Source organism: Stegostoma tigrinum, chromosome 23, assembly GCF_030684315.1.
Source record: "Stegostoma tigrinum isolate sSteTig4 chromosome 23, sSteTig4.hap1, whole genome shotgun sequence".
NCBI classification, from domain to species: domain Eukaryota; kingdom Metazoa; phylum Chordata; class Chondrichthyes; order Orectolobiformes; family Stegostomatidae; genus Stegostoma; species Stegostoma tigrinum.
In genome coordinates this window covers 39,850,958-39,863,205 of record NC_081376.1, presented here as the reverse complement: position 1 = coordinate 39,863,205, position 12,248 = coordinate 39,850,958, and the positions used below count along the sequence as shown (strand labels likewise).

The window sequence follows — 12,248 nt, the reverse complement described above, 5'->3', positions numbered from 1 at the left end:
GGTTTGGAAGGCAAGAGGACAAATGTACTGGTGAGGCTGTTTAAGGCTTTGGTCATACCACATATGGAATATTGTGAGCAGTTTTTGGACCCATATCGGAGGAAGGATGTAATGGCATTGGAGGGAGTCCAGTGGAGGTTTACAAGAATGATCACTGGACGAAAGGCTTGTCATATGAGCAGTGGTTGAGGACTGTACTCAATGGAGTTTAAAAAGGATGGGGATTATATGTTTGAAACTTACAGAATCCTGACAAGCCTGGATAGAGTGGACAAGGAGAAGATGTTTCTACTAGTCAGTGAGACCAGGTCCCAGGGTCCAGGCTCAAGTGAAGGGATGACACTTTATTCATCCGGGGGTAGTTAATCCATTGAACTCATTGCCAATTTGTAGAGGCCAAGTAATTGAATATATTTTAGACAGATATAGATAGATTCTTGATTAGAAAGGGCATCAAGGGTTATAGGCAGTAGGCAGGAGAATGGGATTGAGAAATATATCGAACATGATCAAACGGTGGAGCAGACTTCAAGGGCCAAATAGCCTAATTTTGCCCTATATTTTATGGTCTTATGGCCTTAATGGACTCAGGCAGTTTGAGTCACCAGACATATTGTTTTATTCATCCTGGAGACCAGTTACTAGTGGTGTACTGCAAGGGTCGGTGTTGAGTGACCTGGATGAGGGCGTAGAAGGATGGGTTGGTAAATTTGCAGATGACACTAAGGTCGGTGGAGTTGTGGATAGTGACGAAGGATGCTGTAGGTTGCAGAGAGACATAGATAAGCTGCAGAACTGGGCTGAGAGGTGGCAAATGGAGTTTAATGCAGACAAGTGTGAGGTGATGCACTTTGGTAGGAGTAACCAGAAGGCAAAGTACAGGGCTAATGGTAAGATTCTTAGTAGTGTAGATGAGCAGAGAGATCTCGGTGTCCATGTACACAGACCCTTGAAAGTTGCCACCCAGGTTGACAGGGCTGTTAAGAAGGCATATAGTGTTTTAGCTTTTATTAATAGAGGGATCGAGTTCTGGACCCAAGAGGTTATGGTGAAGCTGTACAAAATTCTGGTGCGGCCGCACTTGGAGTATTGTGTCCAGTTCTGGTCACCGCATTATAAGAAGGATGTGGAAGCTTTGGAAAGGGTGCAGAGGAGAATTACTGGGCTGTTGCCTGGTATGGAGGGAAGGTTTTACGAGGAAAGGCTGAGGGACTTGAGGCTGTTTTCATTACAGAGAAGAAGGTTGAGAGGTGACTTAATTGAAACATATAAAATAATCAGAGGGTTAGATAGGGTGGATAGGGAGAGCCTTTTTCCTAGGATGGTGACGGCGAGCACGAGGGGGCATAGCTTTAAATTGAGGGGTGAAAGATATAGGACAGATGTCAAAGGTAGTTTCTTTACTCAGAGAGTAGTAAGGGAATGGAACGCTTTGCCTGCAACGGTAGTAGATTTGCCAACTTTAGGTACATTTAAGTCGTCACTGGATAAGCATATGGACATACATGGAATAGTGTAGGTTAGATGGGCTTCAGATCGATATGACAGGTCGGCACAACATCGAGGGCCGAAAGGCCTGTACTGTGCTGTAATGTTCTATGTTCTATGTTCTATATTCTGTTTAGGAATTATAAATTAAACATATTATCACACCCACTTAACCAGTGTAAGACAATGCAATACATTTACGAATAAATGGAGATTAAACAGAAAAATCTGCTATCAAAAGTGGAAAATTACTGAGATGTACATAAACTCAAGTAGCTAGCCAGCAAGGGTAGAACATTAACAAACTTCATCATGGACAGTGTAGACGTTAGCATGAAGAGTAATACCCGAAACGTTGACTGCTCCTTTCCTCCAGATGCTGCTTGGCCTGCTGTGTTCTTCCACCCTCCAGTTTTTTTGTCCCCAGACATTGGCATTGACTTGACAAAAGCCTTTTTACAGAAATGCTTACCTTAAAATTTGCTGTGGGCTTTAGTAACAAGGCAACCATCCGAGCTTCACCATAGGCGTTGACTAGAAACCAAAGTATAGGAAATGACAAAGGCAATAACGGGAGGACACCGTTTACCTATAGGGACAAACAATCTGAATTAATAACATATTTGGTCTGATACAATTGATTTGCTGAACTGCCACACGGCAATCCTACTTTCTTTATCATTTGTGGGTCAAGGCCCCAGACAGCACCATGTTTAGTTCTAATTTAAACAAATACACCTCAGAATAAGTATTAATAATAGCGACTACACTTCAAAACTACTTCATTATCTCTAAACCAGTCAGAGATGTGCTGAGGTCATGAAATGTGCTAATACAAAAGCAAGCCATTTCCCTTTAATAAGATTTGCATTTATACAGAGTCACGTGAGAGAGAGCCAAACAGAGACTTGCAGGAAGGATAGGCATGGATTTGGGAGCTGATGACACTACAACGATGTGATAGTGGATGAGATTTTTAAGAGGAAGATGGTGGTTTTGAAAATGGGGTGTACAATGAGAGTCTGAAGGAGACAATGAAATGGTGTCAAGAGGGGAAATTGCATGGTCAGCAATTTAGCGGCACCAGCATCAAAACAGCAGATTATGGCTCTCCCAGACAAGTTCTGTTCAGACAAGAAAGGGGTGAAAGACATGTGCTCAGAGCTAAGGCAGGGAAACGTGAAAGGGAGGTGTGACCCGTTTGGCAGGGTGAATGGGAGAAGCAGTTGAATTGTCAGTCTCAATCTTTGTAAAAAAGAGACAGAGACAATGTGTAAACAATATTATTTCACTGCCAGTTCAGTGCCTTTTACAGAACTATAAATACAAAGATATTTGCTGTGTTTCAAATAATCAAACAAGTGCAATTCCAGTTCCACCCCCTTTCTAAACATCACCCATTATTCAAAACTTGATTCAATGACAGGAATCTTTTTTCACAAAATATGAAACTGGGTTAAATGATCAAATTGTTGTACAAAGAGATCTTGACTGAACTTTGAAGATGTTTAAATAATTATCAGTCAGAATTAAGGACAATTTATGAATTCAGGAAGGAATTCAGGAGAAATTTCTTTATCCAGAGAGTGTTTAGAAAGTCAAACTTATTAACAAATGGAGCAGTTGAGGGAAAACTAGACAAGCACATGAGGGAAAAAGGAATGGAAAGATTTGCAGACAGACTGAGACAATATAGAGTGGAAGGAGGTCCATGGGGAACACAAGTGCCAGGAGGGACAAATTAGGTTGTGCTGTATCCTATGTATTTTGATAAGGTATTTATCCTGCAATGTAGCAGAGCTTAGTTAAACATGTAGCATGCTGTATTTGTCAGATTTAGTTCCACAGACAAGCAAACTGGAACCTTACGATGGTGCAACATTGTGCAGTATACAAAATATGTGATTTGAATCTCAGATTCGATTACAAAATAATTTTCAGTCTGCCATCAAAGAGAGAGGGAGCCATTGAGGAAGGACAACAATGCTGAGGGGTCCGATATGCAATCTTCTTTCACACAATTCTTTATTGTCACTTGATAAAGAAAGAAGACTTTGCATTGATATAGCATCTTTCAAAACCACAGTAAAGTAATTTAAAACCCATGAAGCCTTGTTGCTGGCTCAATGTAGCAAACGTTGCAATTAATTTGCACTGAGCAAGGTCCCACAAACAACAATGTGATTTTGTTTGTTGTTGAAGGGGTGTTGTTGGCCAGGTCGCCAGGCAGAACTCCCAGGATCTTCTTTGAGAACTGCCATTTGAGAGATGTCTTTCCTGACAGCAGCACAGTCTGTAATTCCTTACACTTAATAAGGGGCAAAAGCAACCAGAAGAGGAGATAAAGAAAGAAAGCTCCGGAAAAAGTGTAATGAAGTAACAGTGAAAATTTTAATTCTATTGCCTGGGAGGATGACATGTTGGTGTGCAGGGAGAAGCCAAGTTACTATCCTGCTGGCCCAAAGTACTCTCTGTGCTTTCACAAATCCAACCCAGATTGGGATTTTCGGAAGCTCCCCCAAATACATTCCAAATCCGCCCATTTCCCAAACTCCTACTTATTGAGACCCCCCCTTCCCAATCTACACCCTTAGTGACCCCTGTTCAGAAATCCATGTCCTTGCTGAACCGCCCTCTCAAATGCACCCTTACTGAACCCACTATGTGAGATAATCTTAATTCTGACTTATCGGAGTGTTAAACCTCAACACCCACATTCTGTTTATCATGTGCACTTTCACATTTACTAGAACTGGGATGATCACCTTGAAACTAATTTACAGTTTAAACAGACAAAAATGGTCATTATGTGTCCATTTTTACTTACATGTCCACGTTATTCAGAGAGTGTATAATGAAGACTGGTGTGTGAATAAGTAATATTCCATTTTAAGAACCTAGCAATTTTGAAATTGGAATCTACTTGTAATTTTGGTACAGTGGAATAAGATTTATTTTATATATGACTTGTATTGAAATTAGGTACAAAAATGATAATGTCAAGAACAAGTTGCATTTTTATAGTAATCTGTCTTGCAGTAAATTTTACAAAGTAGTTTGCAAGGGCTAATCAAACAGTTTGACATGTAAGAAGGCATCTGAACATGTATGTGGCCTCTAAGGAGTATCATTAAATGAGGAGAGAGAGGTAGAGGTGCAGAGAAGTTTAGGAAGCACATTCTAATGGATAGAACCAAGACATTGTAGGCCTGGTATCCAATTAGGGAATACTTTAAATCAGAGGTGTATTAGAGAGCAAAATTGGAAGAACACTGGCATCTCAAAAGGTTGCAGGGCTGGAGGAGTTTATATAGAAAGTTGATTCCTTCCATCCAAGAATTTTAAACAAGAACTGAGGTTAAAGTTGAAATTAAGATATAAGTCACCATAGTCCTTTTCTCCTTAGAAAGAGAGACAACTGGTGGTGAGCTTAATCTGAGGGTGACTACACTTCAGGTAAGGGGCAAAAGTGAAAGCACAACATCCACAGCAATCTCAGCCAATACAGGAAATGAACCTGCTGCATTGTAGGCCAGGCTTCCAGCCAGAGCTAACTAACCCCATATGTTACCTTAATTAACCACTGTCTGTAAGAAAGCACAGGATACAGAGGTGCTGGTATTGGAATGGGGTGGACAAAGTCAGAAGTCACACGACACCAGGTTATAGTCCAATATAACAAAGTGTGGAGCTGGATGAACACAGCAGACCAAGCAGCATCTCAGGAGCACAAAAGCTGACGCTTCGGGCCTAGACCCTTCATCAGAGAGGGGGATGGGGAGAGGGTTCTGGAATAAATAGGGAGAGAGGGGGAGGCGGACCGAAGATGGAGAGAAAAGAAGATAGGTGGAGAGGAGAGTATAGGTGGGGAGGTAGGGAGGGGATAGGTCAGTCCAGGGAAGACGGACAGGTCAAGGAGGTGGGATGAGGTTAGTAGGTAGGAAATGGAGGTGCGGATTGTGGTGGGAGGAAGGGATGGGTGAGAGGAAGAACAGGTTAGGGAGGCAGAGACAGGTTGGACTGGTTTTGGGATGCAGTGGGTGGAGGGGATGAGCTGTGCTGGTTGTGTGGTGCAGTGGGGGGAGGGGACGAACTGGGCTGGTTTTGGGATGCGGTGGGGGAAGGGGAGATTTTGAAGCTGGTGAAGTCCACATTGATACCATTGGGCTGCAGGGTTCCCAAGCGGAATATGAATTGCTGTTCCTGCAACCTTTGGGTGGCATCATTGTGGCACTGCATGATGGACATGTCGTCTGAGGAATGGGAGGGGGAGTTGAAATGGTTCGCGACTGGGAGGTGCAGTTGTTTATTGCGAATCAGGTTATAGTCCAACAGGCTTATATGAAATCACAAGCTTTTGGAGAGCTGCTCCTTCGTCAGGTGAAGTGGACGAAAGCGCCTATATATTCTGTACCTGTACGCTTACCGCCATTTCACCTGACGAAGGAGCAGCGCTCTGGAAGATTGTGAAAGCACAGGAGAACAGAAGAATATGATGAGTTGTGCTATCGGCAACAAAACAGTGGGTGAACTTAAATTCATCAGAGTCTGAAAAGTCAGGTCTAAATGTAACAAAGGCATGGATGAAGTTTTCAGCCGTAGATAAGTTGGGAGAGGGGAAAAGTCAGGTGATGTTATCCAACACTTGGGCAATAACAAAAACATAAGTGAGATACATGGTACTTATGTTACCTGGAGTTGTAGAAGGGTAACTTGCCATGAACCTATCCCTGGAGCACCAATTACAAACCGCAGACCATTGATAATCAGTAACACCACCTGACAACAAAAGTATAACATGAATCAACACCACTCAGAAATCCAAATGCTAAATTGTGCCTGGGCATTTTTCAATTAAATTGGTGACCAAGCCTCATGGCCATAGGACACAAACTCAAGATAATTAGCAAAGGAACCAACAGAAACACGAGAGCATTTTTCTTTCTCACAGGAAATTAGTCCTGCATTACCTGAAAGGATGGAGGAAGTAGGTAACGAGTGACTTTCAAAACAAAATAGCTGCAGGACTATTGGTAAAGAGTTGTTGATTGGGACTAAATGGACAACTCCACCAAAAGCCTCACAAAGGCATGTTTGCCCTGTTGGCCTCACTTTACGCTTATGCTTATCTCCAGCTCAGAAACACTTGCTGCTTTTGAACATATGAATTAAGAACAGAGATTGGTCATATCTCCCTTTGGGCCTGCTCTGCTATTCAGTAAAACCCCTGCTGAACTGTTTGGATTTCGAATTCCGAGTTTTCATTGACCTCCAATAGCCATTGATACCCTTGCTTAACAAGAATCTATGTCCACCTTAAAGATATTCAGTGATCCAACAGTGTTGGATGTGGTACATTGCCATGGATAGAGATTTGATTAATGAGCTGGAAACAGCGTGTGGGGTTTCAGGGTTGTTTTTCAGATTGGTGACCTTTGGCCAGTGAGGTTCCACAGGGATCAGTGCTGGGACTGTATCTGTTTACAATATATATTGGTGACTAGAGGGAGGAAGTGAATGTACTATCACCAAATTTGCAGATGACATTAAAATAAATGGAAAGGTAAGTTGTATAAGGAATACAGACAATTTACAGAGAGCTATTGATAGGTTAAGTAAATGGCCAAAATGTTGGGAATTGGCATATAATGCGCAAAAATGTGAAGTTTATCATTTTGGAAAGGAGTGCAAAATAACAGAATATTATTTGAATGGAGAAAAACTGCAATACAAAGAGACGTGAAAGTACTTGTGCATGAAAGACAGGCATCAGGTAATCAGGAAGGCTAATGGAATGTTGGCCCTTACTTCAAAGGGGGTTGGAGTATAAGAGTACAAAGTCTTACTACAACTGTATGAGATGCTGGTGAGACCACATCTGGAATATTGTGAGCAGTTTTGGGTCCCCTTATTTAAGGAAAGGCATCATTCATTGGAAGCAGTAGAAAGAAGGATCGTTAGGACGATCCCTGGTGTGGAAGGATTGGTCTTATGACCGAAGGCTAAATGAGTTGGGACTCTGCTCATCAGAGTTTAGAAGTAAGAGAAGATTGAAGAGTGATTGCATTGAAACTTAGGATTCTTATGGGGCTTAACAGGGAAATTGCGGAGCGGATGCACCCCCTCAATGGACAGTGCAGACCATATCAATTGCAAGCACAAATTATTTGTTATATTTACACTGTCATTGTTGTGACATAGGAAGTGTGGCAGCTAATTTGCTCACAGCAAGCTTTAAAAAATAGCAAAATGGTAATTGCCAGATAGTGTTTCCATTTTATAACAAAAACAGAAATTTGCTGTAAAGGCTCAGCAGGTCTGGCAGCATCTCTGGAGAGAAATCAGAGGTAACGTTTCGGGTTCAGTGACCCTTCCTCAAAACCTCAGATTTATTTTATGATGTTGTTTGAGGAATATTGACACTGAAATATTTGAGAGAATATCTGTGCTTTTTTTTAGAAATTGTACTGTGGAACCCACTTCACTTGAAAAGAAAATTGTGGCCTTGGTTTAAGATGTAATCTGAAAGATGGCAACTGTGATACAGATTGTACCTCCTCAATCTGGAGCTCTCAGGTCTGACAATCTTCGTGGACCAGCACTGGCAATGGCTCCAGTTTTCCTCGTCGTGGCATTGAATAGCTCTGCAGTGATCGTTGTTCATGCTATCTTTGTTTAACTCTGTCCAATTTGCATACCTGAAATCCTTTTTTAAGGCATTTAGCACACTTGCCTTCATTGCTCAGGCCATTAAGTATATGAGTTGGGACATCGTGTGGCTGTTTCACAGGATGTTGGTGAGGCCACTTTTCAGTACTGTCTACAAACTAGCCATCCTGCTATTGGAAGGATATTAAATTGGAGAGGGTGCAGAAAAAATTTACAAAGATGTTGCTGGAAATGGAGGATTTGACTTTTAAGGAGAGGCTGGATAGGCCGGGAGCTTAGTGGGGGGACCTGATAGTGGATAATAAAATCATGAGCAGCATAGATAAGATGAATAGCAAGGGGTTTTATACCTCAGGGTAGGGAAACTCAGAAACACACCGACAAGATATCCTAAACTAAAGCAGGTACAATTACAACATCTAAAAAACATTTAGATAGGTACATGAATAGGAAAGGTTTAGAGGATAAGGGTCAAATGCAGGAAAGTAGGATTATTATAAAAACCAAAAGAACTGTTGATGCAATAAATTAGAAATAAAAACAGAAATTGCTAGAATTGGTTTAGTTTGGGAACCTTGGTTGACAGGAACAAGTTGGACCGAATCTGTTTCTGTTCTGTATGAATCCATGACTCCAGATGAAAACCCCTGATCACTCATGGATATATTAAACTTTTAATTCCAAAATGTTTTTAAGAAAGAGGACTGTTACGGCCAACAAATGACTATGGATGTAAATTCAGTGATTTTTGAGAGTGAAAGAGAAGAGAGGTTAGAATGACAACCCTATAGTTGTCAAAAAAGCCTCAAAGGAGAAATGGGTTACAAGCTGCACTTTATCTCCTTGCGAGCATCTAAGATTAAATGTGATGATTGAAAAAAAAGGACAGCAGCCCATGTGAAAGACTTGTTTATATTATCCCCCTTTTAGAATGCAGAGTCGGAAATGAGCTTCAACGGTGGTGTGTTAGTGGCCTGATATCCTATTTGTGGATGGTTGTGTTATAAAGGTTAGAGAATAGCCTTTACACACTCCCGCACTGCACTTAAAGGGAAAAGACTCTCTCTCACTTTTGAGTGTTAACAACCAGCCACTGTTGAAAACAAATGAGGGCAATAGAATCTCAATATATCCGGATAGCCAAGAATCTCAGAGCTGACTCTTCTATGATCAACATTCATGTTATCAGATGTTATCAGTAACATTTACTGCAACAGCATCAATCTTCTACTAGCCTCTCTTCATGAATTGCTCAGTCTTACCTGTACTTGTTTTTAAATTTCTAACTATTTGGACTCACTTCTTATTCATAATCCGTGACTATGTGTTGCATTTTTATCTCTTCTTGTGTTTAGTAACTAAGACATTTGGTGTTCTCCTCTACAAATGACAGTAGATGCTGGATCAGTTGTTCATTTTAAATCTGAGATAAAAACATTTGTATTCGGCAAAACTATGAAGGGACATAGGCTAAATCAAATATATGGAGTTAGGTCACACATCAGCCATTACCTTATTGAATGCCAGAACAGACTTGAAGAGCTGAATGGCCCGCTGCTGCTTCTATGTTCCTATATCCTGAATTGAATAAAATGCACTCTTTTGTTAACCCAAGAAGGCCTAGTTAAATTGGTTTCTCTTAAAACACACATTCATTTGGTATGGGAGAACGGTGTCCACAAGTGAGGGAAAAACTTTGTTGTGACCACCCAAGGGGACAGCTGAGTAAAGAAGCTGGGAACTTGCTAATTTTGGGTACCGTGTTTGGAACCTTAACAACTTAGGGAACTTCATCTGGGATCTGGTTGTAACAATGTGCAATTTTTAAATTAGACATGTGGATCATAGGAAATCATGATGAGATCTTTACTCAATTGTGGAATAAAGTGTTTGTGCATTGAACATACTCAATATTTTTGATGGCTTAACAGGTTTCATCAGAACATCAGTAACTGACCATGATGCTAAAGCAAATAACTTGCATTTGGCTTACTACGATTTTGACCTGGAAATGTGACCTGATCCGGAAATGGCCTAGTCCCAGTGTTGCTGGTTTAGGGAGGTACAATCTCTAGTTGTACACATGTGCCATGTATTAGCCTGGAATATGAGCTCAAATGTTTGGGGGACAGGACCATGGGAGAAGTTGCATTGCTGGAAATTCAGTCTTAAAATCCTAAAGTGGAGCTCATTACAACCAAAACCATGATCTCCCTATAGGTCTGTCATACCAAAACCATTGGAGCAATGTATTTCTCGAGAAGCCTCTGAGCAGTGAAGCGTTCATTATTCAGTACAGTCACAGGTCTTTCCTGTCCCAATTCAAGGCACCGCCTATGAAACAAAGAAAATTAATGCTTTAAATTGTAGGGAGTGCCAGGGCACTCATATTCTTACATTTTAATAAAATTTGATTGTTGTATTTGTAATAACATGCATCTGAAAAGAAATAAATATTGCAAAAGAAATGTTAAGAAAGGAATGTCTCCTAACACCAACAATCTGATCATAAATTCTGATTGCATACATCCACCTCTGATATTGCTGATCACTTTAAAATTAAAAGAATAATTCTGCATTGTTTAATATTTTCTACACTCCATTTTATATACATTTTTTTTCATTTTTAAGAGTTTGTTTGGGTTATATCATTCTTTATTTCAATTTATTTCAGAAATTTCACCATGAACAGGCATGCTTCTGGGTTCCAGTAAATGTAACCTCAAAAAGAATCACATTCATTAGCACAAAGTGGGTGTATGGACATTAATACTACAGAGTGCAGTCAGAAGGATTCAAACAGGAAGTTGACAACGCATTACAGAGGGTACAAAGATCAGAGGAAGTGTTGAGAAATAATCATTTTACACTGTGCATGCTTTCATTGTATGAATTTTCTTTGTAATAAACCATCGTACCAACCTAACTTACGGTAATAATCAACCAGGAACTTTTTTTTGCTTTTCTTCTTTATTTAAACAATAATACACCCCAAGTGAGAACAAACTGACGACTAAGGTTGACCTTAGCTACAAACCATAATGGCATTGCAAGAGGGGGAGCAGGTTTTAAGAGTTAAAAAGAGTAAGAGGTCTGACAGTGGGAGGAGGCCTGGCATCATCATTCAATCAATGTAACCGTTGTCTTCTTGAGTGGATAAGGAACAGAACCTCGTTCTTGTACTTACTGGATATTCCCAACTATTGGTGTTTTAGTTACTCTGAAAGGATGAGGCTTCAGAAGACTGTGGGTGTGAGATTTTTTCTTCTGAATTGGTGATGGAGGAGAGGAGAACTGGCAAAAGATGTCATCTCTATCCAAGATCACATGTTCTTCATCCTACATGGAAGTGGAGAATCATGATTTATTGCTCTTTAAAAGCACAACACACATCAGCAAGTAGATAGGTCTGAATTTGTTAAACTCTGCAAAGGCACAGAATGGATGGGAGTGTCCACTTTTTGCCTGTTTGCTCCCTGATGACTAGTGAAAAGTTCATATAAATGTCAAAGACTGAAACATTCTTCCCTAACTCTGCTTCTCATTGATCCAAGGAGAGCACAATCAAGCTGAGCTGGTTTAAGAAGAGAGTTTGGGAAAAGAAAGGAAGTAACAAACTTACCAAGTGCCAGCAACCTCTTGGTCAACATAGACATGGAAAACAAAATGTAATCACTTAGGTTTCTTCCTTCCCCTTGCAGAATGTTACACAACTGTATGTTCTTTTAGCAGTCATTTCCTTTGTATCAGCTCAGTTGATTGAATTGAATTGAATTCTTGTCACATGTACTCAAAATGAGTACAGTGAAAAGTTTATACATCGCCTTTTACAGCACCATCTTAAATGCAAAGGTACCTATGCATTACTTCCTCAGTTTTAAAATCTTAGAAAATACAAAAATATAAGAAGTCCAGCATCGTAGAAATAAAAATTCAGAACAATCTTCCAACCCAGACCATGCTAGCCCTTAGCCTTCAGTTCGCACTGGGCCTTGGCTCCAGACTGCGCTGGACTTCAACCCAAGGTTCATGAGGCTGGAAGATTGCTCAGGAATCCATTCAAGACCAGGACACCACAGTTAGGCCGTGCC

General features: G+C 40.6%; 2 protein-coding genes across 3 annotated transcripts in view; one reads left to right on the top strand and one right to left on the bottom strand.

Annotated features, from left to right (window-relative positions):
* Positions 1-12,248, top strand: part of LOC125462223 (GRB2-related adapter protein-like) — a 272,985-nt gene that overhangs the window by 185,181 nt on the left and 75,556 nt on the right. The gene's annotated exons all lie outside the window — the stretch shown is intronic.
* Positions 1-12,248, bottom strand: part of LOC125462439 (transmembrane protein 94-like) — a 156,705-nt gene that overhangs the window by 133,677 nt on the left and 10,780 nt on the right. Inside the window, exons 5-8 of the mRNA XM_059653874.1 lie at positions 11,345-11,496; positions 10,389-10,491; positions 6,181-6,267; positions 1,961-2,077 (exon numbers count right to left, since the gene is read on the bottom strand). Of these exons, the coding sequence (XP_059509857.1) occupies positions 1,961-2,077; positions 6,181-6,267; positions 10,389-10,491; positions 11,345-11,496 (459 nt within the window). The remainder of the gene's footprint in view (positions 1-1,960; positions 2,078-6,180; positions 6,268-10,388; positions 10,492-11,344; positions 11,497-12,248) is intronic.